General features: G+C 42.0%; 1 protein-coding gene across 7 annotated transcripts in view; it reads right to left on the bottom strand.

The window, feature by feature from the left end:
• The window catches only part of SLC35F5 (solute carrier family 35 member F5), an 87184-nt gene that overhangs the window by 39966 nt on the left and 20801 nt on the right, over positions 1 to 26417 (bottom strand). For 4 of the 7 annotated variants that reach the window (XR_014795833.1, XR_014795834.1, XR_014795835.1 and 1 more), the window contains exon 3: positions 19506 to 19593. Coding sequence is in view for 2 of the 7 variants with exons in the window: in XM_084893314.1 (XP_084749440.1) it covers positions 19506 to 19593 (88 nt within the window). In the remaining 5 variants the exon portion in view is untranslated. Of the gene's footprint in view, positions 1 to 381; positions 691 to 19505; positions 19594 to 26417 lie in introns of those variants that run through there. The other 3 variants (XR_014795836.1, XM_084893316.1, XM_084893315.1) reach the window with 2 other exon arrangements.

Below are 26417 nucleotides of genomic sequence, written 5' to 3'. Positions count from 1 at the left end.
GAGTCACTGCTGTGAGTGCTGGGGCGCGTGTCCGGGCGCTCACGGGTGAAGGGAAAGGACCCTCCACCAGTCTGTCACCGTATCCGGGTGTGTCAGACCGAAAGGGCAGTTCGCGGGGCAGAGGAAACAGCTGCTGCGGGGACCCCCCTCCTTGGGGAGGAACGAGTGTGGGGCCGGGACGCCTCCCGGAGCGGCCACGTCCCGAGGCGGCCGCCTCGGAAGCTTCCTCGGCTGCGGAGTGGCGCCCGCCCGCCCGCCAGCCCGCCGGCCGGCCTCCCCGCAGGCCGCCCCGCAGACCGTTAACGCGCGCCGCCGCCGCCCAGGCCCAGCTCCTGGGCTGTTCCTGGGTCCGCGGGCCCGGCGTGGGCCCTGCCCGCCTACCTGGCCTCCCTGCCCAGCGGAGGCGTCGTGGCGGCACCATGAGCGGACCGGACCGGCCCCGCCGCCGCCCCGCGCCACGGCCCCGGCCTCGGACTCACAGCGCGGCGGCGGCGCCCTGCATAGCGCCGCGCCGGAGGCCCAGCCCCTGAAGCCGCGGAGCCCCTCCGAGCGAGGCCGCGACGCCGCGACGCCGCCCAGCGCCACGGGCCCGGGAGGGCGGGGAGCGGCCAGCGAGCGGACCACGCAGGCAGCGATGGCCGCGGAGCCGGAGCTGGACCCTGCGCCGACCCCACCCCCGCCGGCCCGGCCCTCGCGTCCCGCCCCCGGCGTCGGCGCGTGATGACGTCACGACCAGAGGCGTGTCCCGGGGAGTGGCGGCGCCGAGCCGGGCTCTGTGCGGCGCTTAGACGCGGTGCTGCTCCCGGGAGGAGCGGGGTTAGCAAGACGGGGTGCAGGGAGGAGCGGGGCCAGGAAGACGGGGTGCGGGGAGGAGCGGGGCCAGGAAGACGGGGTGCGGGGAGGAGCGGGGTCAGGAAGACGGGGTGCGGGGAGGAGCGGAGGTAGGAAGACGGGGTGCGGGGAGGAGCGGGGTCAGGAAGACGAGGTGCGGGGAGGAGCGGATGTAGAAAGACGGGGTGCGGGGAGGAGCGGATGTAGGAAGACGGGGTGCGGGGAAGAGCGGAGGTAGGAAGACGGGGTGCGGGGAGGAGCGGATGTAGAAAGACGGGGTGCGGGGAAGAGCGGAGGTAGGAAGACGGGGTGCGGGGAGGAGGGGGGTCAGGAAGACGGGGTGCGGGGAGGAGCGGGGCCAGGAAGACGGGGTGCGGGGAGGAGCGGGGCCAGGAAGACGGGGTGCGGGGAGGAGCGGGGCCAGGAAGACGGGGTGCGGGGAGGAGCGGGGCCAGGAAGACGGGGTGCGGGGAGGAGCGGGGTCAGGAAGACGGGGTGCGGGGAGGAGCGGCGTCAGGAAGACGGGTTGTGGGGCGCGGTGGAAGGAGAAAGGGGAGCCGGTGGACGTGGGCGGAGCGTAGGGTCAGGGAAGTGCCCCTTGACCCCGGACTTGGGCCAAGAGCTGTCAATTGTTTTTACAAAGTTCCGCCACGGAACTCTCAACATTCCTAAAGGCAAAGTGGCTTGGGAGGATCTTTGCTTTCTGGAACCTTTTGTGTGTAAACTGCATCCCAGCTGTTGGAGTTAGAGGTTGTGCTCCTTCACCTCCCTGGCCCTCAGTTTCCTCATCTGAGAAGTGGTCATAATGATAGTACCCGACTTATATATTTTATTTATATAATATATATTCCTTCCAGACTTACATGTGTGCAAATGTGAAAGGCTTAGGTAATTCGTGGCACTTAGTAAGAACTCCACAAATGATAGTAATTAACTATAGATCTTTAAAAAACCATCTTTTGACTATCCTACAAGAAATAAGGCTTGGCCAGCATACTGATTTATATTTAGAAAACAAAAACGAGACAAAAATGTTTTGTAACTTAACTTTTGCAACATCTTTATCAGATGGGAAGAAATTAAATTTGCTTACATCTGTCATCATCTTTTAAACCTTGGTTTTCTGAAATCGAATTCGTATTCAAATGACAAAACCACACCACTGGGCTTTTTGGGTTAATCCAATAAATTATCAGCATGAAGTATCTATAATCATTCAGAAATCTATCATGCAAAATAGAAAAATCTTAATCATCTACTTGAATTACTACTTAGGGAAAATTTGGTTGTATTGCATTAATCAAATTATTTCAGCATCTGTTTTATTTCATTAACTTTCTTTAGTGTCAGGCTCATAATATTTTTAAATTATTTTGTTACAATTATGATATATAAACTGAAAAAATCTCTCTATATAAAAGCCGAAGTGACCAAACAACCGGTCACTATGATGTGCACTGACCACCAGGGGACAGACACTCAGCACACAGTATTGGGCTCCCTCCTGTCTGGATGGGGCCTGTAGGGATCAGGCAAAAACGGCTATCCAACATCCCCCGAGGGGTCCTGAATTTCGAGAAGACACAGGCCAGGCTGAGGGACCCCATCAGTGCATGGATCTGTGCACCATGCCTCTAGTAATAGCATAAAGAATAACTCCCGGGATCTAACAGGAACACTAGGTTCTATTTTTTAATCTGATCACATTTGTTCACGTAATCTTGAGGATGATTATTCTCTACTTTGCCTCAATTCATAAATATGCTCATACTGTTATGTTTATAAATAATGCAAATGATAATACTCTGAATGGAAGTCCTGCAATCAGAAAAGTAATGAAGAAAGCACATGGAGACTAGTAGGAAGGGCAGAGGCATGGATGGAGGAGAGGCATGAATGGGCTGGCCTGACAACAATGTGTGTGTTTTGTTTTTGTTTTTTTTCAATCAGGAGGGTTATGTGGCTCTGGGTCCTCCAGTGAGGAGCAAAGGGACCCACCCCACACCAGATCCCCCAGCCCAGGGTTCCAGAACTGGAAAGAGAAGTCCCTATAACTTCAGGCTGTAAAAAGCAACAGGGATTGTGGCTGAGTAGCACAGAAGCTGCTGGAATCACGGAGTTCCCCTAAAAGGACCGGTACATGGACTTACTCAGACTTAATCTCTCTGAACTTCAACTCTGGGATGGTGGCTTGAAAGGAACCTGGGACATTAGGGGAGGAACTGGATTATCTGGCATTAGAGCAAGAACTCTTGAGGGTGGCTTCCTCCCAGATGGGTGCTTACATATGTCATTGCTCCTATGCTGAGATCTTCCCTGTCTCAGAGCTGACTGGCAGCCATATCTGAGTTTCCATAAGCTTGGCTCACACTGTTCACTTGTCCTGATTCCCACCAAAGCTGTTTGCAGCAGCTTTTCCATATGAATGGCCAGTCCTGGTTCAGGCTTCAGACTTGCCTAAAATCTCAAACAAGCAGCAGCTGACTTCAGAGTGCCCCATACTTATCAATAAGAGGCCTAAAATCCGGTACTAGCACTAGCCTGCCTCACCAGGGCACTTCTAAGCCCAATACAAGTAGCAGCCATCTGAAGATCTCTCTGTACCTCCTACTGGGTGAGCCTAGGCAGTGGATTAGTAGAATCAACATCATTAAATGTCCATACTACCCAAAGCAATCTATAGATTCAATGCAATCCTTATTAAATTACCAATGGCATATTTCACAGAACTAGAACAAATACTCCAAAAATTCATATGGAAACAAAAATATACTGAATAGCCACAGAAATCTAGAGAAAAAAGAACAAAGTTGGAGGGATCACAATACCAGCTATCAAGTTACACTACAAATCCACTGTAATCAAAATAGCCCAGTACTTGCACAAGAATAGGTATATAATCAATGAAACAGAACAAAGACTCTAAAAATTTACCTAAGCCATTATGCTCGAGTAATATTTGACAAAGGAGGCAAGAGCATACAATGGAGTCAAAATAGTCTTTTCAATAAATGTTGAGAAAATTGGACAGATCCATGCAAAAAATAAAACTAGACCACCACAAAAAATGAAACTAGACCACCAACTTACACCATACACAAAAATAATATCAAAATGGATAAAAGACATATGTAAGGCGTGAAAACATAAAAATCCTAGAAGAAACCATAGGCAGTAAAACATTAGACATCTTTCGTAGCTATATGTTTGCTGATACATCTCCCAGGGCAAAGGAAATTAAGGAGAAAATAACAAATGGGACTACATCAAAATAAAAAGCTTTTGTGCAGCAAAAGTAACTATCAACAAAGTGAAAAGGGAGCCCACTGTATGAGAGAACATATTTAGCAATGATACATCAGATAAAGGGTTGATATCCAAAATATATAAGGAACTCATACAACTTAACCAAAGGAAGACAAACAATCTAATTTAAAAAATGGGCAAAGGACCTAAATAGACACTCTCCAAAGAAGACAATACAGATGGCCAAGAGACATATGAAAAAATGCTCAGTCACTGATCATAAAAGACATGCAAATTAAAATGACAATGCGGTACCATCTCATACCTAACAGAATGGCTATCATCAACAAATCAACAAATGACAAGTGCTGTCGAGGATGTGGAGAAAAAGGAACCCTAGTGCACCATTGGTAGGAATGCAGACTAGTGCAGCCATTATGGAAAACAGTACGGAGTTTCCTCAAAAAATTAGATATGGAACTGCCATTTGACCTAGTGATCCCACTTCTAGGAATATATCCTCAGAAGCCTGAAACATGAATCAGAAAGAATATATGCACCCCTATGTTCATAGCAGTAAAATTTACAACGGCTAAGATCTGGAAACAGTCCAAGTGCCCATCAGTCGATGAGTGGATAAAAAAGCTATGATATATGTACACCATGAAATACTGTTCAGCATTAAAAAGAAGGATCTCTTGCCCTTTGAGACAGCATGGAAGGATCTGGAGAGTATTATAATATGTTAAGGGAAATAAGCCAGTCAGGAAGACAAATATCACATGATCTCACTCATGTGTGGAATCTAATGAACAAAATAAGCTGTTGAATATAATAGATCCAGAGACATGGAAGCATGGAAGAGATTATGGAATCTCAGAGGGAAGGCAGGGATGGTTGGGTGGTTTAGAAGAGATTAACCAAAGAACTTATATGCATACTAGTATATGCATAACCCATGGACACAGACAATAAGGTGGGGGAGGCCTAGGGCATCCTTTAGAAAGTGTTGCAATACAGGTTTGTAAAAATGTGTGCATATATATATATTGCTAGTCTATATATTTTACACCATAAGTTTATAATGTTGTAATCCTAGTAACTGAAGAACAAATGTGATAGAACTATAACTCAAAACTTAAGTCTGCAAAGGCATTGATTCCTAGCATGGGCCCTTCTATGTCAATTGATCAAAAAGTATTTATTGGTGCTCTTTTGTATAACCAGAGCTAGACAATGTGGGGGAATTAATTGACTCTGCAAATATTTATTGAGTGTCTGCTACATTCCATATTCCCTTCAAGACACTGGACCATCTCTTTTGTTGTTGTTGTTAATCCTCACCCAAGGATTTTTTGCCATTGATTTTCAGAGAGCTTGGAAGGGAGGGAGGTCAGAAGGAGGGGGAGGAGAGAAAGAAATATGAATGTGAGGGAGATACATCAACTGGTTGCCTCCTGCGCATGCCCCGACCAACACTGGATCATCTTACTAGTAGAATGACCTTAACTTCAAGGTACTAGAGATATAGCAATAAACAAAACAAATAAGGCCCTTATATTTTGGAGCTTGTTTTCTAGAGGGGGAAATAAACAATAAATAAGCAAGCAAATACATAAAATGAGTAAATACAGATTGTGATACTCTAAGAGAAATAAACATGGAGATGTGATAGGAGAAGCCATTTTTCAATGAATCTGTTAGAGGAGGCCTCTCTAAAGAGGTGACTTCTGTTCTGAAGACTGAGATTGAGCCAGTGATGTAAACATCTGCAGAGAGAGCGGCCCAATGGAGGGCATAACTGTGGGCTTAAATAGAAAACCAGGTGTGACTAAAGCCTTGGTGGGCAAGAAGTATTAGATAGGATTGGAGAGGTAGGCAGCAGACAACAGGCAGAGTCCTAAGCATCTTGGTAAAAAGTTTGAATTTCCTTCTTAGTGCAATGGAAAGCTTTCGATCCATTTTAAACAAGGAAGTAACAATATTCTGGGTGAATTTTTTAAAAAAAATTACTCAAGCTTTCATATGAAGAAAGAATAGAAGGATAGATAGGGAAGAAAATGAGTAATTAGAAGATTAATGTGGGAACCCTAAAAGATAGAACAATGTCTTGGATCTAAGGAGTCATACAAATGTAAAGAAATGTACAGACTTGAGATAAATTTTGAGAATAGAACTTGCTAATAAATTGGATGTGGCATTGACAGAAAGAGTATTAAATATCCCTAAAGCAGAGGCAATCTTCATATCTTTCGTGCCTAAAAAGTACTCAAAACATGCACATGTATGTTGGATGAATAAAACTGGTTGAGCATTTAGAAATGTAGGAACCAAACAAGAAATACAGCCCTACCCAGTTTGGCTCAGGGGATGGAGCATCAGCCTGCAGACTAAAGGGTCCTAGGTTCAACTGTAGTCAAGGGCTTGTACTTCCATTGCAGACTTAATCCCCAGCCCTGGTTGGGCAAGTGTGGGAGGCAACAAATCGATGTGTCTCTCTCTGTCTTTCTCTCTCTCTTCTACTCTCTCTAAAAAACAATAGAGAAATATCCTCGGGTGAGGATTAAAAAAAAAAAATCAACTACTGATAAGGTTTAGCAACCCAAAACTGCCTTGTAGAAAGTACAGAAATATAAATTCTTTTAAAAACATTCTTAATTTTCCTCCATATATATATATTTCAGCAGTGAGCTAATGCATATGTGGATATTGTTAGGGTAGATTTTTAAAAAGCAGTGCCTTAAAAAATTAAAAATACCTAAAATGCTGCTTCATCTTTCAAAGTCCCCTATATTGTGCTTTCAATAGATTTGAACTGGAGTTCAATTAAGATACAAATTAGGGGCTTTCAAAATCAGAAATTTGCTGGTGGTGAGACCACGCAGCCAAAGCTCTCTGCAAGTCCTTGTCTTAGAATGACCTCGACTTCAGCTTCTTCCCCTGCCAGGGAGTTGGCCTCATTAATGTTTCCTTGAAGCAGCTGTTATCACTGAACCAGTATGAGTTTTGAGGTCATTAAGTATGAAAAGGACACATGAAATAGGAAATTTTGAAAAATATGGTTAGAGTCCACTACGCTTAGCATTAACGTTTTAACAAACATTAAAATAGTATTTTTTTTTTCAACAGCAGTTTTAGGTTCATAGCAAAACTGAGAAGGAAGTATAGAGTTCTCATATATTCCCTGCTCCCCACCAGAGCCTCCCCCTCTACCAACATCCCACACCAAAAGACAGCATTTTAAATGTGGTGATTTTACACGCACACACTTTTTTTCCACGCCTCTCTTGTCTAACAAAATTAAAGCAATTAAAAGATGGTTTTTCCCAATGTGCCTTCATTACAGTGAAGACAGAGTCTCTTGTAGTTCAGTGTGATTGACTCTTCAATGTTCCTCACAGACCAAGCAGATCATACCCCAGCCCCTCCCCATATCCCAGAAAGCCTTTTCTATTCAGTGAGATGTGTAGGTTGCCTTCATGGCACCACCGTCCTTGCCAGACTTAAGCTGTCAATGATGCTTTTCCTTAAATAACTGAAAAGATAATTTTATAAAAACTAATTGCATATCATGCTGGATTTATCTGTCTGTGTTTTATCATGGGTGGGGCCTTGACCTTTGATTGAAATGTTACTTCATCATAAAGATTACGTAGAGCCAACACAATCCTTTCGTGTTCCATTCCTGGGACTATCTGTGAGATGATTCAATAGGAACATAATAGGGACACAGAGCACATGAGCAGAAATCTAGGGCTTTGATTCATTAACTTGCTTTTTATCACAGACCTGCTCTGTGCCAGGTATGCTGCTTGCCACACAGTAATAGATAAATCAGAAATGGGCCCCATCTCTGAGGAGCTCAGTCTGCTGTGGTGATTCTCAATGACCTGATTTTAACTGCTTTCTCCCTCCCTTACCCCCCACCACACCCCAAAAGGGACATTTGACAATATCTGGAGATATTTTTTGGTTGTAACAAGGGTGGGGGTGCTACTGGCATCTAGTGAGTAGAAGCAAAGGATGCTGCTAAACATCTTTAATACACAGGACAGCCCCCTAAGAAAGAATGTCAATAGTGTCAAAAACAGTACCAGCTCAAAAGCACCAACAGTCCTGAGGGTGCGATAACACAGTCTAATGAATGGAAATATGTTACTCCTAGATTTGCTAAATAGTAAACTGAATCCTCCTTGAAGGATTCCACCTTCTGGGAACACTAACTTAGAATGAAATATTTTAGGTCAATTTAGACAGCTCAAAGTTGCAAACAGTAATAGGTCCAGCCAACTGGTTTTGCTTATTGTGATGTTTTCAGATTCTAGTACAATGATTATCAACCTACAGACCAACGTAGAACCACATGGGGAGTATTTTTTTAAAAAAATATATTTTATTGATTTTTTACAGAGAGGAAGAGAGAGGGATTGAGAGAAACATCAATGAGAGAGAATCATCGAACAGCTGCCTCCTGCGTACTGGGGATGTGCCCGCAACCAAGGTACATGCCCTTGACAGGAATAGAACCTGGGACCTTACAATCTGCAGGTCGACACTCTATCCACTGAGCCAAACCAGTTTCGGCTATTTTTGGTATTTTTAATCATCACCAGAATATATGCTTTTATTGATTTTAGAGAGAGGAAAGGAGAGAGAAACACTAATATGAGAGAGAAACTTTCATGGGCTGCCTCCTGTATGCATTCTGAATGTATCCTGACAGGGGATCAAACCCACAACCTGGGTATGTGCCCTGACCCAGAATCAAATCCACAACCTTTTTGGTGTATGGATGATGCTCCACCTAATGGATCACCAGACATGGGAAGTTTTTAAAACTTTTGGTGACAAGGTTGCACTCCTACTTTTGTAGGCAGTAGAAAGCAGGCCCAACACAGGGAGTTGTAGGCTAACCCTGACCCTACAGTGTGCTCATTAGTGCTCCCTCTTCCTTTCCTCCCTCCTTCACTCTTCCTCTTTTTCTCCTTTTCTTTCCTTCCTCCCTCCCTTCCTTCTTTCCTTCCTTCCTTCCTTCCTTCCTTCCTTCCTTCCTTCCTCCCTTCCTTTCTTCCTTCCTTTCTTCCTCCCTCCTTCTCTTCCTGCCTCCTTCTCTTCTTGCCTCCTCCTCTACCTTTCTTATAGTCTAGTCATTTCACAAATATTATCGTCCCAAGAGATGACTCAATAGGATATTTCATCTCTACTTTTTTTTTAGTCTTCCCCTGACCTAATATAATGCTAACCATTTAACAGGTGCTAAATAATTGGTATTTAATGGCTTAAGAAAAGGTCAAGACATATATATATATATATATATATATATATATATATATATATATATATGCCTAAGTGACCAAACGACTGGTTTACCGGTCATTATGGTGCACACTGACCACTAGGGGCAGATGCTGAATGCAGGAGCTGCCCCTGGTGGTCAGTGTGCTCCCACAGTGGAAGCACTGCTTAGTTGACCAACTGGTGCCAGACACAGAGCTCACAGCTGGCTAGTGCTGCTGTGGTGGTCTGAGCCTCTCCCAATCAGAACTGACTGGGCATGAGTCCTTGGCAAGCACAGCAGGGCCAGGATCAGTGGAAGGGAGCAGCAGACAGCGTTGAATTGCCAGTTTCACCCGATCCCCGCAGGCCACGCCCAGGAATCCCACCAATGCACAAATCTGTGCACTGGGCCTCTAATCTTAATATAAAAGCTCTGAATGTAGAGATAGGAAGAGAGGGGAGCATCAAATATGTTTTAAAATGGCAATTAAACACAATCCAATGGTTCAGAAGGGAAAACACTAAATAGACTATTATTGGAACAACTGGTGCAATTTGACTATAGACAGTACATTAGATGGCAATATGGTACCAACATTAGATTTATTGAATTTGGTCATAATTCTGTGGTTATGCAAGGCAGTGTTCCTGTTCATAGGAGATACATCAGGTAAGACTAAATAATCATGGTATCTGCAACTTACTCATAAATGGTTCAATAACATAAATAGTATTGATAATAATATGTGTATGTGTGCATTGTATAAATATAGCTATAAAGAGATGGTGATAAAGCAAATATGACAGAATGCTAACAATTAGAGAATCCAGAGAAAGGGGTATTGTACTATTCTTGGCAATTGTTCTATAACTTCAAATTTTTCAAAGAAAAATATTTAAAATTATATATTGAGAGAAAATATTTACAGAAAATTAAGTTTGACTTGGCAGTTGCTTAAATGCATACAGAAAACAAAAGTGAATGGTCATTTCCTGGAATAAAACTTATGTTTGCCACCTGCTATAAATATGACTTATGTGGCTACAGCAAGGTTCATGTGTGAGAGGGATTAAGCCAACTAAGGAAATGTCATGTGTTTCTTATTAGGCAACACATACCAAAGCTACATTTGGATAGATGCCTATACAACTTGAATGAAGAGATTTTCTAACTTTTGTTTTTCAGCCGAAGAGACAGTATCGAATTGCTTATTCCTACATTATCAAGAAAAATGTTAATTTGCCATTTTTCTTCTAACTTCTAAACTGGTAGTTCGAGGTAAAAGTCAGAAGTCTTAGAGGGAAATGCCTAATTCTTTTTTTTTTTTTTTTTTCCATCTCTCATCTTAAGCCCTGAAAATACTGTGCTAATTCTTTTAGATGATTAGTTAAATTTTTTCTGCTATGGCACTCCAAAATATCAAAGGTTTTCAAAATATCAAAGGTTTCTATACCCCAACATCTGAAATTCTAAAAACTATCATGTGCTGGAGTAATTTCGAACCATTATATATTCTTATTAGAGGCCATGTGCATGAAATTCATGCACCTGTAGCCTGGCCTGCACCCTCTCGCAGTCCAGGAGCCCTCAGAGGATGTCCGGCTGCTGGCTTAGGGAGAGGGTCTAAGCCATCAGTCAGACATCCTTAGCACTGCTGTGGAGGTGGGAGAAGCTCCCACCACCCCCATTGTACTTGCCAGCCATGAGCCCAGCTCAGGGCTTCTGGCTGATAGGCACTCCCACTATGGGAGCACACTGACCACCAGGGGGCAGCTCTTGCATTGAGTGTCTGCCCCCTGATGGTCAGTGCCCACCATAGCAACCAGTTGTTCTGCCATTCGGTAAATTTGCATATTGGCCTTTTATTATATAGGATCATCTCTGAATATCCAATAAGTCAAGTGCTTATCATCCCCATCACCCCAAGTTTATAGCATCATTGATTATTTGATTCACTGGATCATTTAATGAATACTTAATGAGTGCCAAACCTTCTTCTCTCCCATCCTTTAACCATCTTAGTAAATGGGCCTACCATTCACCCCCAATATACACATGCACTCTTACCACTTTTTATTCTCCTATTTGACTAGTATAAATTTTTCTCATAGCACTTACCACTAACTAAAAGCACAGTATATATTTATTTGTTTATTTTTAGCAGAATATCAACCTCATAAGTGCAGGAACTTTTTATGTCTTGTTTGCTGCTGCATTCCAGCATCCAGATTAGTGATTTTCAACAAATGTGCCACAAGAATTTTTAAAATATATGCAATATCTGACTATATAGTGAGGGACACTGACCTCTTTTCCCTTAGATTGTTAAATTAAAAAATGATAACAGCCAACACAATAATAGCCATCCAGTGAGAATAAATCAAAACTATAGCTATTTTTTGTCAGGTTGGCAAAAAATATATATTTGTGTGTACTGCAAAATTTTAGTTGTTTATGTGTGCCATGAGATGAAAAAGGTTGAATATTGCTAATCTAGATCCGTGTTTAAGCATAGAAGGAATGAAATTACTACTTATTGATGGAATGAATGCATGACACATCCTCCCTGACACATTTTCTTAAAGAGGCCGCGTGCTCCAGAGCGGCTGGTCCGCACTTAATGGAGTCAGAGCCACATTCCTCAGCTTTTCAGAAGTCTTGCTCTTATGGTTCCCTTGTCCTTCTGGGAGCTCTTCAAGGCTAGAAGTATGAGAGGGAAGAGAAAAAGATCAATGGCTCGAATGAGATTCACTCACTTCTCAGGCTTGCATTATGCATTATTGGTAGAGTAGGTGTACAAACACATGGGAACATCCGAGATGACAGAAAAGGCATCTGTGACAAAAACACCTTCTCCACTAAACAACTACATGGCCTGAAATGCTATTCTTAATGATTAGATTATTAAGTTACCTACATCAAGGTATTGATTCTTCTTCAATTATTCAGGCCATTCGTAAGTCCTTAATGAACAATGTTTTTCTCTATCCTCAGTGCCTGGCACATGATGTGCACATATATGTATGCAATAAATATCCAATATAATAAAAGGCCAGGTACCATAAGCGGAATGACCGGAATGACCGCTCGACCAGTCACCATGAGGTGCATTGACCACCTCTCGGTCCCTCCCCTTCTCCCCCGGCCCAGGAGCAGAGGCTCGCAGCAGCAGGAGAGGCGGCTCATGGCTTTTGGCAGCAAGCAGGGAGCTTGCGGCTCGTGGTGGCAGGTGGGGCGGCGAGTGGCTCAGTGAGGCCTCTAGTTTGTTAAATAAATGGGCAGGCTCTCCTCTTTGACTTTACTACCTTATTTTTTAAAATATATTTTTACTTATTTCAGAGAGGAAGGGAGAGGGAGAGAGGGATAGAAACATCAATGATGAGATGTTTGGCTGCCTCCTGCATGCCCCCTCACCCCACTGGAGATCGAGCCCACAACCCCGTCACGTGCCCTTAACCCAAATTGAACCTGGGATCTTTCAGTCCAAAGGCTGATGCTCTATCCACTGAGCCAAACCAACTATGGCTACTACTTTATTTTCTTGTCATTTGTCTAAGCTTCTGCTTTTTTTTTTTTTTTTTTTTTTACCACTTCAAGTTCTGATAGTTCTTTTTCTAATTAAATTGTATGTCTGGATTTTTTCCAGAAACAAAATGCTAGCAACTGGTTAACAGCAAAAACCCTGGCAGCAGAGGTGAAGGGCATAGATGCATTTCTGAAATCTGAGCTCTTCAGCCATACATTCAAACTTGCCAAGGGACTGATTCTGGCCCATGTGCCCCAAATATATCTGCTCCACATCCCAGCCTGAGCCCTCCATGCCGGTAGCTAACCTCCCCACTGTCCTTTGTGCCATCTCTACTCTCACCTTTGTAACTGCCTCAGCCCCTGGAACTAACACTCATTGTTCAGGGTTTGGATCCAGGAACAACTCCTCCATAAATCCGTCATGCTAAACTAATCTCTCTTTCCTCTGAAATCCTGTAGCAATAAGTATTAGTACCACTTGTTTGAACACATAATGACATATTATCCTGGGTCATAATCTAGTTTTTCCTGCATTCATCTTGTCTCTTTAGCTTAACTGTATAATCAGGGAATATATTTTATTTTTCTCATGTATTTCTTCTATATTTCCCACCCCTCCCAGCTGGTTGCTTTACACAATGCTAGAGCTCAATTAGTACTTGTTGAATTAAATTGAGTGATGAATTAAATATATTTGACTGCAAGAGAGATGTAGCAGCTGTCTTTAAGATGATTCCAGTTCTCCATAGAAGTCATGTTGCTTCAGGTTCCAGACCGAAGAGGGGATGAAGCTGACATGATACATGGTGGTGATCTTGCTCCCTTTTTCTCTCTGAAGTCAGCTCTCCCTCTCTGTGGCGTGCCTTTTCTTCAGAAATACAGTGTAAACTGTAAACAGTCACACCACCATAGTAAGCAATTTGAAATTTTAAATCATATTTCATACATAAGTTTTCTTCTTAACAAAATTACTTAGTCAACAACTAAAAATAAACTGCTGTTGACACTCCATTTCTAGATCTGTGTTTATGTGATAAAATTAAGTATTGAAAGCCCAATTTCAGGTCTGGAGCATCCTGTCACACCAGAAGAAAGGAAGCTATAAGAGATTAGTTCATGTCAAAGGACTCAGAAGCAACTTCACAGAGCTCCTTCTAGCAAAAGATGGGACAAATTGAGCAAAATCAGAATAGTAATTGCAATAAATTTTGAAATACCAAAATATATTTGAACTTCATAAATTAATTTTAAAAATCTTTTAAAACTTCTAAATGCTAAGAATCTAATATTTTGAAAGACTAGCACATTTCTCTTTGTAGAAGTACTAGAGGCCCAGTGCATGAAATTCATGCAGGGGAGGGGGTTGGTCCATTATTGGGCCTAAATGGGCAGTCAGACATCCCTCTCATAATCCAGGACTATTGGCCCCCAACTGCTCGTCTGCCTGCCTTCCTGATTGCCCCTAATCACTTCTGCCTGCCAGCCTGATCACCCCTAACCACTCCCCTTCCAGCCTGATTGATGTCTAACTGCTCTCCTGCCAGCCTGTTTGCCTCTAACTGCCCTCCACTGCAGACCTGTCCCTCCCTCCCCCCCCAGCTGTGCTCCCTTGCTGACCTGATTGCCCACAACTGCCCTCCCCTTCTGACCATCTTGTGGTGGCCATCTTATGTCCACATGGGGGCAGGATCTTTGACCACATGGGGGCAGCCATCTTGTGTGTTGGAGTGATGGTCAATCTGCTTATTACTCTTTTATTAGATAGCCTAGAGGCCTGGTGCATGGGTGGGGTCCAGCTGGTTTGTCCTGAAGGGTGTCCTGGATCAGGGTGGGGGTTAACCTTGGGGCGTGGGGTGGCCTGGGTGAGGGGCCTGTGGTGGTTTGTAGGCCAGCCACACCCCCTGGTGACCCAAGCGGAGGCCCTGGTGTCTGGGGTTTATTTATGTTATACAATTGAAACTTTGTATCCTGGAGTGGAGCCACCACCTATAAAACAGCTTTGCCACACCAAACCTGCCACTGATCAAGCCTCTACAGATTTGCAGAAATCACAGATGATAGCTGAACATATTAAACAATACTAAAGTCCAGATTATAGGAAACTGTGGGAACAAATAATCCAGTTTTCTAAACAAAAAACAAACAAACAAAAAAAACGAAGAGGAAACCATAAATTGAAAGATTTTTAGAGATACAAAAATCAATTGCTACTATGAACTTCACTTAGATCCAGATTGAAGCAAATGTTAAAGAGATTATGAGACAACAAAGATTATTTGTAAGTTAAACACTGGCTCTTTGATATTTAGGTAATCATTGCTAATTATTTTCGGAGTGATTATGGTTTTGTGATTGTTTCACTTTTTTCTGTTGCAGCATAGTAAATAACCCAAGGTGAGTGGCTTAATTTAGCAAACTTAAAACCTTGTGGGTTAGGATTTTGAGTGAGGCTCAGTTGTATGATTCTTCTGTTCTGTGTGGCACCATCGAAAATAACTCAGTGATATTCAGTTGGCAGATGGGCAGATCTAGAGGGTCCAAGATGTCTCATGCTTTGGAGAGAAGAAAGACTGGGCTCAGTTGAGACTTTTGACCAAAGCACTTGCATGTGGCCTCTTCAGGGTGGCTGTTTTAGGGTTATCAGACTTTACTTGGCACCTCAGGGCTCTCAGGTAATTTGTCTCAAGAGATCCAGATGGAAGCTTCAAGGCTTCTTAGGACCTGTCCTTTGGAAATGCCAGAATGACACTTCTGTCACATTCTCCTGGCCAAACAAGTTCCTCTGGCTGAGACTCAAGGTGAAGGGAATTAGGCTGCACCTATCAATGGAAGGAGGGGTAAAAATTATGTGTAATCTACCACAGTGGTTACTTATATTTTGAAAGGATATGCTTTCTCTTTCAGAGGTACATATAAAAGTTTTTACATATGAATGGTATGATGTCTAGGATTTACTTCAAAGTAATTGGGGTGAGGAGGGGAATTAAACAGGATAAGCCATAGATTTATCATTGCTAGAGCTAGATGATGGGTACCTGAGAGTTCATTGTGTTATTCTATTTTCAAAGGTGTTTGAAATTATCCAAAATAAGAAACATAAGAATAAAGATTAAGCTCCCCCCCCCAAAAAAAAAACACACAAAAAAACCCCACCTTTCTGTAGTATGAAAGACAAGACCACCAAAAATACATCTGGTACTATGTATTTGGTGTATCTTTATGGGTATTAAACATTGAGAGAGTGTAAAAATATTACTATTGTGGTAGGAAGTCAGGTATTTGATGTTTGAAAGAGAAATTTGAATATCTTTAAATTACTGATGTGCAATTTTATGTACAGTGTGAATTTGAAATATTGCCTGTAAATATTTCTCTCTTTTCCACATCTAGTGTGGCTAGAGAGCCATCTGGTTCCTGAGTAGGATGGGGATTGAGAAAATGAAAGAAAGGGACAGACACAGAGATCGAAGGAAAAGGCAGGGGCCGCGTGGGACCACTGTCCTCTGACAAGGACAGGGACAGAAACCCCAAGCAATACAGCGTGCTTATTTTATACAGCAAAAAAACAGGAAGTTTTACTAAAAGTCAAGACAAAGGAGATTATGTGCATTCTTGGTTGGTCCCGAGTCATATTCATTCCTAGTGGTTGGCTAGATTTAAATAACAAAACCCAGCCCCTGGAACCTGGGCTGAAGGTCAAGCTGACAACACTTCTGCCTTTTGGCAAAGCATGTTTCCAGGACGTGGCTTTGCCAAAGCCACTGGATTCAGCTGACAATAATTAAAGAAATGCCCATGTGCCCTCTCAGGCACTCTCTACAATTGCCATTCATTTTAATGTTCTGAAAGTGCTTTCTATACCTAGTACAATACAACCTCAATTGGGTGCTTGACTGTGTTATTACTTTTAAATAGCTATAATGATATAATTACCTCAGAAACACAGTCAACTATTTTTCAGTTTAAAATTAACATTCTATAATAACCCACTTTTCTTAAGGCACAATACCATGGCTAATTTTTTCCATTCTTTTAGACCTCTCACAAAGTCTTTAATAAAAGCACAATTCAAATGAATAACTAAATGAAAGAAGAAATTACATGACATCAGAATATGTAAAATGCACATGGTATTTCCAGTTTCTCTAAAATATACTCTGTAACTACTTACTCTTGTATTCATTATATCTATTATTGATTGGACAATCTGCAACATAAATAATCCATTCTTATTGATCTCTCTTTATGTATAAAAACATAGAGGCCAGGCCACTCACCTATGCATTACTAACTATATAACTACCACATTAATATTGTACCTTATGGAGGATCCAAAATCTACACAGTACCTGTACAACAGGATTTGATGTCAAGATTTATTCCTATGCTGCATTGAATGGGAGTCCCAAATAGTAGGTTCCAGCTTCATTTGACAGATGTGCAGTGGTTCAGAGGAAGAACAGCTTGAGGAGAAGCTAAATGACTTTGACATTGGTGCCTTGTTTGCACGCACCAACTTTCAACACTACCAAGGCCCTTCATGGAAGAGTCTCCTTCCCACAAGGCTCCATATGACGCCAAAGTAAGAGAACTAGAAAATAAATTAGAACTCATAGCCATATGGCCTTGGGGAAGGCACTTAGTCTTTCCGTGCCTTGGTTTCATGATCTCTGTAATAAAGATTACAATCTCTGTCTGACTCATAGGACTCTTAGGGACGTCAATTCATGTAATGTTCTCTAACATGTTGTGAAAACTTTATAGTTCTTTTTAAGTATATTACTAGAAGTAGTATTCTGCATACATAAAATTTTTTCTGGCCAGGCCAGTGTAGCTCAGTGGTTGATTGTCAATCTATGAACTAGTAGGTCAGGATTCGATTCCTGGCAGGTTTCAGGCTTGATCCCCAGTGGGGAGCATACAGGAGGCAGTTGATCAATGATTCTTTCTCATCATTGGTGTTTATCTCTCTCTCTCTCTCTCTCTCTCTCTCTCTCTCTCTCTCTCTTTCTCTCTCTCTTCCTTTTTGAAATCAATAAAAATATCTACAAAAATTTTTTCTTAACAAAAAATTAGAGCTTATTTTTTTTTATCAGAGCAGCATCTTCTTCATTCTCAATCTCTGTAATATTCTCCATTATTTTTTCTTTAGAAAATCAGATGCCATTATTTTTTAAAATAGAATTTTTTTTAATTAAATGGACATAGGAATGACTATTCAATATACATTCTCTCTAGCTGAAACAGGTTTGGCTCAGTGGATAGAGCATTGGTCTGCGGACTGAAAGGTCCCAGGTTCGATTCCGGTCAGGGGCATGTACCTTGGTTGTAGCACATCCCCAGTAGAGGGTGTGCAAGAGGCAGCTGATCAATGTTTCTCTCTCATCGATGTTTCTAACTCTCTATCCCTCTCTCTTCCTCTCTGTAAAAAATCAATAAAAAATATTTTAAATATATATATATTCTCTCCTTTCATTCCAATAGAACCAATTTTTTATTCTCAGTGAAAATGTACCCATTAAAAGGCTGTATTTCCTGCCCTCCCCCATTATAGGTATGATAGTTATGATATCATAACTATGTCCATGATTTTAGAAGATTATTTAGATTTGTAGGTAAACATCAAGACAATTCAGCTTGAGTAGAAATCACCACATTTTCCTGTCATGTCTCTCTTCACTGTGTGTCTCTCTGCCAGGCTTACTTTTCTGTGAAGATACCAAACTTTTTCCAAAATGTTCTGTTAGTTAGCTGTCAAACATGGAAAAATTTGAAGGGTTTATTCATATTAAAGTGTTAATGGATAATAGTAAGTTAATATTCAAAACTCTTGCCCTAACCGGTTTGGCTCAGTGGATAGAGCATCCGCCTGGGGACTGAAGGGTCCCAGGTTTGATTCTGGTCAAGGGCATGTACCTTGGTTGCAGGCACATCCCCAGGAGGGGGTGTGCAGGAGGCAGCTAATTGTTGTTTCTCTCTCAGTGATGTTTCTAACTCTCTATCTCTCTCCCTGACTCTGTAAAAAATAAAAAATAAAAATAAAATATATTAAAAAATACTAAAAAAACAAAACAAAAAAAAAACCTCTTTACAGATGGTTGAATTTAATATAATTCCCCAATCAAAAGAAGAGCTAAGAGAACTCAATCCCCATATGCCATAATAAAAATCAGGTAATGTCTAAAATCGATAAATCAAGAAATAGCATTATGATCTGTAACAAACAAAATAAATAGCTAAGAGATTACAAGCACAGAATGAAGAGCAGTGAGGTGGGAGAGAGTCCTATTGTTTTCTTTAAGGGATAGATTATTTCTTATGATATTCTAAACCTTTAAGCCTTTTGCTACTTCTGCTACCTTTCCAAAGAATAAATTGCTTTTAAAATAATTTTTGGATAGTTATTGTTACACAATATTTTCAGTGTTTCCATTCCATCTTATGCATAGCTAGTCCCTATTTTGTATGAATAATCCTCACAAATATCATTAAAAATGCACTTATTAATGCAACACCTTAATTTTGTGCAAGTATGTGCCTGCTTCTATTTTGCTGTCCTAAATTTGCCCTCACAGAGAGAAGTTGGAGGCCCTTGTTGTCACAAGAGTATGAACAGTCATACCTGTCAGGCTCCTGGTTCCTTCTGAGTGGACTGACCATAGGAGGGTCCTTGAATATATATCTTGACTTGCTTTGTCATTTGGCCACAGCTGAAATAATGCAAAAATTGGTTTGTTGACCAAAGGCAGCCAGTTTATAGGTGGAGGCAGCCCTACCCCCAAAAATCAATCCACCTGGGACAATCTATTTTGGTGGGCAATTCATGGACCCAAATAGATTCTCTCTTAGGAAGAAGATATGAATGCAAAAGGAAGAGCAGTTGGAAGAAGTGGAGAGCAAACAATTGATATGGAGGCCTAGTAGAGGGAGACACATACAAAGAGAACATCTAAATTTCAATTAGAGTGGCGTCACAAGAATAGGAGCCATGGGTCTGCTTCTGAGGTGGCCACAAGCCCAGTGGGCAACACAATTATTGTTGATTCTGTATGATGTTAGGTTTTACATGTGGTCAGTACATCAGCTGCTTAGAGGTCTTCTTTGTCTCCTGGATTGCCTATTTTTATAATCCTTGAATAAAGATCTCCTATCTGTGCGTTCCAATATGAAAAACACCAGTGGATGTGGCTATGTGCTGCAAGATCCATCTCTTCCTTCCCCCAGCACTATCTTCTCAAGAATACAGCCTTTGATTCTCTAGCTCTTGGGAGTAGTGAAGGTTCTCAGCCGAAACACCAAGGTCACTGTCCTGGAGGCAGCCCTCATCTAAAGATGGGCTGGGAGGAGGATGGGACTGAAGTTGCCCTTGTCTCAATTGGGACAATATATAGGACCAGTGCTCCTAAGTGAAGAGTGTGTTCTTTGTTGTGACTGGAAAGCAGTTTACTTCCCCCTCTGCTTATCTCTGTTTCCCTCACTCACCCATAGGTGGTACACTAACAACAGCCCCACCACACCCTCACCATAAACTTCCTCCATGCAAACCTCAGATTCCCAGTGTTTTCTCTGAGAATGCAACCTGAAACAACACATTCCTTCTTATTTCAAACTAGTGATCTGGTGCATGAAATTTGTGCACATCAAAAGGAGATTAATTAAAGGAAATAATTTAATATTGCTATTTGCCCTTTCTCTATAATAGAAGTGTCAGAGATGAAAGAAAATTAATAAAATGTATATGAAAACCTTCCTCCTGTCAGTCTGGGGCTCACCACGGGACCCAAAGTAAAGTCCCCACCCACCCACATGCACCTCAAAATAGTATGAGATCCAGACCCAGCTGCACCCCCCACCCCATTGGGCTAGATCCAGACCTGGCCAGTCTCACCCTTATTAAACCCTGCAAGACAGGGGGCGTAGCCTCAGGTCCCCTGGCCCAGTGCCAGGATGGGGGCATGGCCTGAGATACTCCAGGCTGGCGCTGGGGTGGGAAAGCAGCCTGAGGTCCCCCAGCCCAGCACCAGGATGGGAAGTGCACCTTGAGGTCCCCTGTCAAACCCCATGGGGGCAGGGAAGGGCAAAAGGTGTAGCCTCAGGTCCCTGCTGATTGCCAGTTAAGGCTCCTTATGGGAACTTGGCCTCAGCTGTGGGTGAAGACATCTTTGTGACAGAGTGATGTTCAATTAGCATATTCCCTCTTTATTAGATAGGATAAGACAATCTAGCCACCTGTTTCTGTCACCCTTCCAACCACATTTCTGAAAGTTCTTGCCAGACTTAAGTTTTCTTGCCAGCCATCAAGTTTCTCTTCTCAAATCGAAGTCAGTCATGAGCACTGGTGAATCCAGGCAGCTCAACTTCAATAAACTTCACCAGTACAGATATGGGAAATATTTGCCAGAACATGCAATGACCCATAAAAGCAGCAACTACCTTCTCAGTTGCCTTTGCCATTGTACAGCTGAGCCTCTGCTATCACTGGCCAGCTTGAAACAATGAAGGTATAACTACAGCACGGTACAGCAACCAATCCTCTGTCTTGGACCCAAGAATACCCTTCTAGAGTGGGTTTGGTCATTAAGTGAGTCATCTTGGCAAGGATAGCTTTATGTAAGCCAGAGTTCTGCATTAAAAAAAAATTGATTGGTTGATTTTAGAGAGAGAGAAAAAGGGAGAGAACAAGCAAAGATTTGTTGTTCAATTTATTTATGCATTCATTGATTCTTTTTTCAAAATATGTTTTTATTGATTTTAGAGAGGAAGGGAGAGAGAGTTGGAAACATTGATGAGAGAGAAACATCAACATCGACTAGCTCTCCCTCACACACCCCCTACTGGGCATTGAGCCTTCAACCCAGCCATGTGCCCTGATGGGAAGTCGAACCTCCTGGTGCATGGGTCAATGCTCAACCCCTGAGCCACACCTGCCAGGCTATCGGTTGATTCTTATATGTGCCCTGACCAGGAATCAAACCCACAACTGAGTATATTGGGATAATGCTCTAACCAGTTGAGCTACCCAGCCAGGGCTCAGAATTTGGCATTTTGTCTTACATAATTTTTAGATAATGTCTATGTAACTGCACAGAAAAATTATTTTCTTTAATCTGTCCTTTATTTTGACTTTTTTTTTTCCTTCGACACAAACTGGCCTTACCAAGCACCCTAACTCACCCACCGTCTTCTCCCTTGTTTAATCATTAAACTCCCAGGACAATGAGGCTGTGGTCAGCATCCAGTAGTCTTAGAAACAAGTTTCTGGGTCTATTGACTAAAGAGACAGAGTTTTCAATCAATCTGAAGAAAATATCTTGGTCTCAGTTGTAATATTTCAGATCCAGACCCAGGAAAGTGGAACGATCCCACCAAACAAATCCTTGTAAAGTCGGACAGAACAACTCCATGGCCAACATCAAGACCAGATGCAATGATGAGTCACCCCCACCATCACACCAACCAGTCAGTAGAGACCACAACCCTAACTCCTTTAGTCACTATGATGAAAGATTGTTTTCCCTATGTAATCCATCCCCAGAAAGCCATTGGCAAGCCAGGTCTTTGAGCATGAGCTACCTGTGACTTTGGGCATGGTACCATCTCCTTAATAAATCCTACTTTCTTGGCTTCAAAAAACCTGTTAGTTTCTCATTGGGCTTTGATGTGTGTAGGCAAACAGACCTCTTTAGTCCGGTAATACCTGCAGTACTGCAGCTGGAAATCCAAGCTGGAGAGACTCCGCTGTTATAAGTAAGAATAGCAGACTAGGCATCTCACGACAATGCAAACAAGCAGGTGGATTATCCTTGTGGGAATCTAGCTGGGTTCAAAATTCCTGTGCCAATGTGATATCTTTAAAGGTAAGCCAAGAACTTTATCTCCCATTCAATCACCAAACATTAACAATGATGGAATTAGGTAAAACACATTGGCTGTATGTTATGCATTATTATCAGTGTACAAAGTGAGGTGATGTGATTAAGAATAGTACATTTCTTTTTGTTTTATGGAATATTTTATGGATTTGTATGGCATCCTTGTTCAGGGGCCATGCTAATCTTCTCTGTATCATTTTATTATTGATTGATTGATTGATTGATTGATGCATATGTGCTCCTAAGGCAAGCACAGAATACTACATTCCTTGAAATGAACTTGCTAATCATTATGAAACTATCTCCTACCAGAATGTTGAGAAATTCAACTTCAGTGACTTTGGGGACCTAGCTCTCAAGGAGAGATATGCAAAAGTCCTGGGCTGACATGGTGCCACACTAATTATTGTTGATTCATTCACCGCACAAGCTGAATTCATGTCCTGTGGCATTTCTGCTTCAGTTCTCCCCTCCCACAAAGCTATTTCCCATGCTATCCCAGTGCCACAAGGCAGCAAGGTCAGGGCCCAGGATTGCAGAAGTGCCTCAGAGAACATTTTTTTCCAGCCTGGGCTTCATCAATCAATATTTCCTCTTCTTCTCCTCAAGGAAACCTAGCAGAAGCCCTCTCTGATATTAGGTTTCTACCAGATCAGCAGGATTCCTTAGCCTCATGCTGTTTCTACTTTCAGACCAAAGTAAGCCCGGAATCAGAAAATGGATGAGGGGGGAAGGACAAACAGAATTTAGTGATTCAATAAATTATCCTGCCACCTTCCAATGGCTTTCCTTTCACTCAGCGACAATTGACCTATAAAGTCTCACATGACTTGGCCTCCTGTTCCCCCTCAGACCCTGATCTTCCTTTGCACCCCCTCGTAATTCCACTGTAATCACACTATGCTTCTTCATGTTTCTTGAATTTACCAACCTTTCTCCTTATCAGAGCCTGTTGTAGCCAAGCTCCAGAAGGATCCCCCATGGGCCCATCTCATGGTACTTATGTCCTTACAGAGTCCCTTCCTGCACTGAATAGGGTTGATCTTTGTGTCAACTTAACAAACATTAAAAGAGTTTATTTGAGCCAATCTGAAGACATATGCCATGGAGCAAGATCTCAAATGCTCCAGAGAATAACAGTTTTGAGTCTTCTTCCACGTACTGATATTAAGGAGCAAATTTAAGGAAGACTACATAGAGCTTGGAGAAAACAAGGTGGGATTAGATTATAGCAAGCATGTCAAACTCGCGGCCTGAGGGCCACATGTGGCCCACAACAAATATTTTTGTGGCCCAGCCAATATAACGGTATGTAAAAAACACTTTTTAAATATATATTTTATTGATTTTTTACAAACATTTTTTAAAAATACATTTTATTGATTTTTTACAGAGAGGAAGAGGGAGGGATAGAGAGTTAGAAACATCGATGAGAGAGAATCATCAATCAGCTGCCTCTTGCACACCCCCTACTGGGGATGTGCCCACAACCAAGGTACATGCCCTTGACAGGAATCAAACCTGGGACCCTTCAGTTCGCAGGCCGATGCTCTATCCACTGAGCCAAACCGGTTTGGGCTGTAAAAAACATTTTAATAAAAATTTCATAACTTAATTTTTACAATATCCTGTTATACATAATTATTAATAACGAACTACAAAGTTTGCTAATGACTGATTACTATATAATTGTGTAGCATTTATTTCCCTTATGCGCCTTACCCACAGGCGCACCATTTCTCTCCACTAATACTAGCAGCAAATATTTTAGCAGCCCATTGCCTCGTCATTAGTTTTGGACTGACTTGTTTGGTGTGTGCAACAGGACATATTTCGCTTTCGAAAAACAAGAAAAATAGGTTTATTTGCATTACATTTATTAATTTTTGCAGTTATTCAGTGGTAAGTTAACATTCAAGAAAAAATATTAATTTTCATTAAAATGTTCTATTATCTTATGTTAACTATTACTCATTTATTTCAGCCCTTTGTATCCAGCATGCCTCTATCAAAATAAACCTACGTTTCTATGAAAATTGAAGCTTTTGCTTTTTTGCGGCCCACATACATAAACTTAAACCTTGTTTATTTGGCCTGTGTTAGCCTTTGAGTTTGACATGCTTGGATTACAGGATGGTGAAAATTATGTGCTTTCCTGAGGGCACTTATTCCAAAGGTGTGTTAACCTACATGCACAGCAACAATGTAAGGAGTTTGCTTAAGGCAAATAAATCTTTTACTAAAATGTTATTGTTAAGTGTGATCAAATAATTGAATCGATGCCCCTCCCCTGAGAACTGACCTTTAGGCCACTTCACAATAGACATTCCCTTTCACTTAGACCACGTTCCATTTGCTAAGACCATTATCTCTCTTCTCTGGACCTTCCCAGGATCCACACCCATCCAGAGAATTCTCTGCCCAGAAAATATCTACCTATAGAGTCCTTGATTAAAATCTCTGGTTCCCAGTTCCTAGGGACTGGTGCTATTTTGGGATCTAGCCATCTGGTATACAGATGCCCCCCTCTGGCCTCATGCATTCCTCCTTCGGCGACCCTAATGTGCCTGGGATGTGACTAAACACCATGACTGGCCCAGTTAGGAATTTATGATCAGATGACCTTGTGAGTTTATTTTTTATAAAACCTTTTTTTTTTTTCTTTTTCTTTTTCTTTTTTTTTTTCCTACCACCTGTGAAACAATTGGATTTTGCAGAGATAATGATGTGTAACTCCTGAGTTAGGTCATATAAGACATGTGGCTTCTTCCTCCCTCCAGCCAGCCACTATATCATGAGGACATTCAAGCAGCCCATGGCGAGATCAATGTGGAGAGATACTGAGGCCTCCTGCTGAGAGTCAGCATTCTGCTAGTGAACCTCTTTAGAATTGGAGCTTCCAGCCCATGCCAAGCCTTCAGAGCCCTATCTGACATCTTAACTACAATCTCATAAGAAACCCTGAGCCAAAACCACCCAGTTAAGTCACTTTCAAATTCTTGGCCCACAGAAACTGTGAGATAATAAAATATTTACTGTAATTTTAAGCCACTCGTTTTGGGATAACTTGTTTTGCAGCAATAGATAGATAATACAGGCCTTCACATGCCTTCTGCAGAAATACTTTATCTCAAATTTTTACGTCTCCCACACTTCTTTGCACACCGCTCTAATGTCTCCTTGTCATAAGGCCTTCTCTGACCGCCTATGGAAAAATAGCACCCTCTCCCCACATGGCACTAGGTTGGTTCCTTTTCCCCTGCTTTGTTTTCCTTCACTGGCATTTCTAATCAGATGACAAATTATATATTTCTTTTCTCTGTGTGTGCATTTAAAAAATATATTTATTGTTGAAAGTATTACAAATGTCTCCCTTTTTCCTCCATTGACCCCTTCTAGCCCACCTCTGCCCCCCTTCCCCATCCCCCTTCTTATGTATTTGTTTGCTTACTGTGTCTCTATGTTCAAATGTAGGCTCCTTGAGAGCAGGGATTTGTTTTGTTCTTGGCTGTATATCTCAGGCCAAAAATAGTGTCTGTCTCACAGTAGACAATAAATACTTGTTGGATAAAGGAAGAAATGAAATCAAAAGTGAGCAGAAGTTCATTATGAAATCTTGGGGGTTAGGCTGAGGATATGAGACTCAACTTGTGTCTTGGAGA

This window comes from Pipistrellus hanaki (genome assembly GCF_964339955.1).
Source record: "Pipistrellus hanaki genome assembly, chromosome: 8".
Taxonomy (NCBI): domain Eukaryota; kingdom Metazoa; phylum Chordata; class Mammalia; order Chiroptera; family Vespertilionidae; genus Pipistrellus; species Pipistrellus hanaki.
This window is presented reverse-complemented; position numbering and strand designations above follow the sequence as displayed.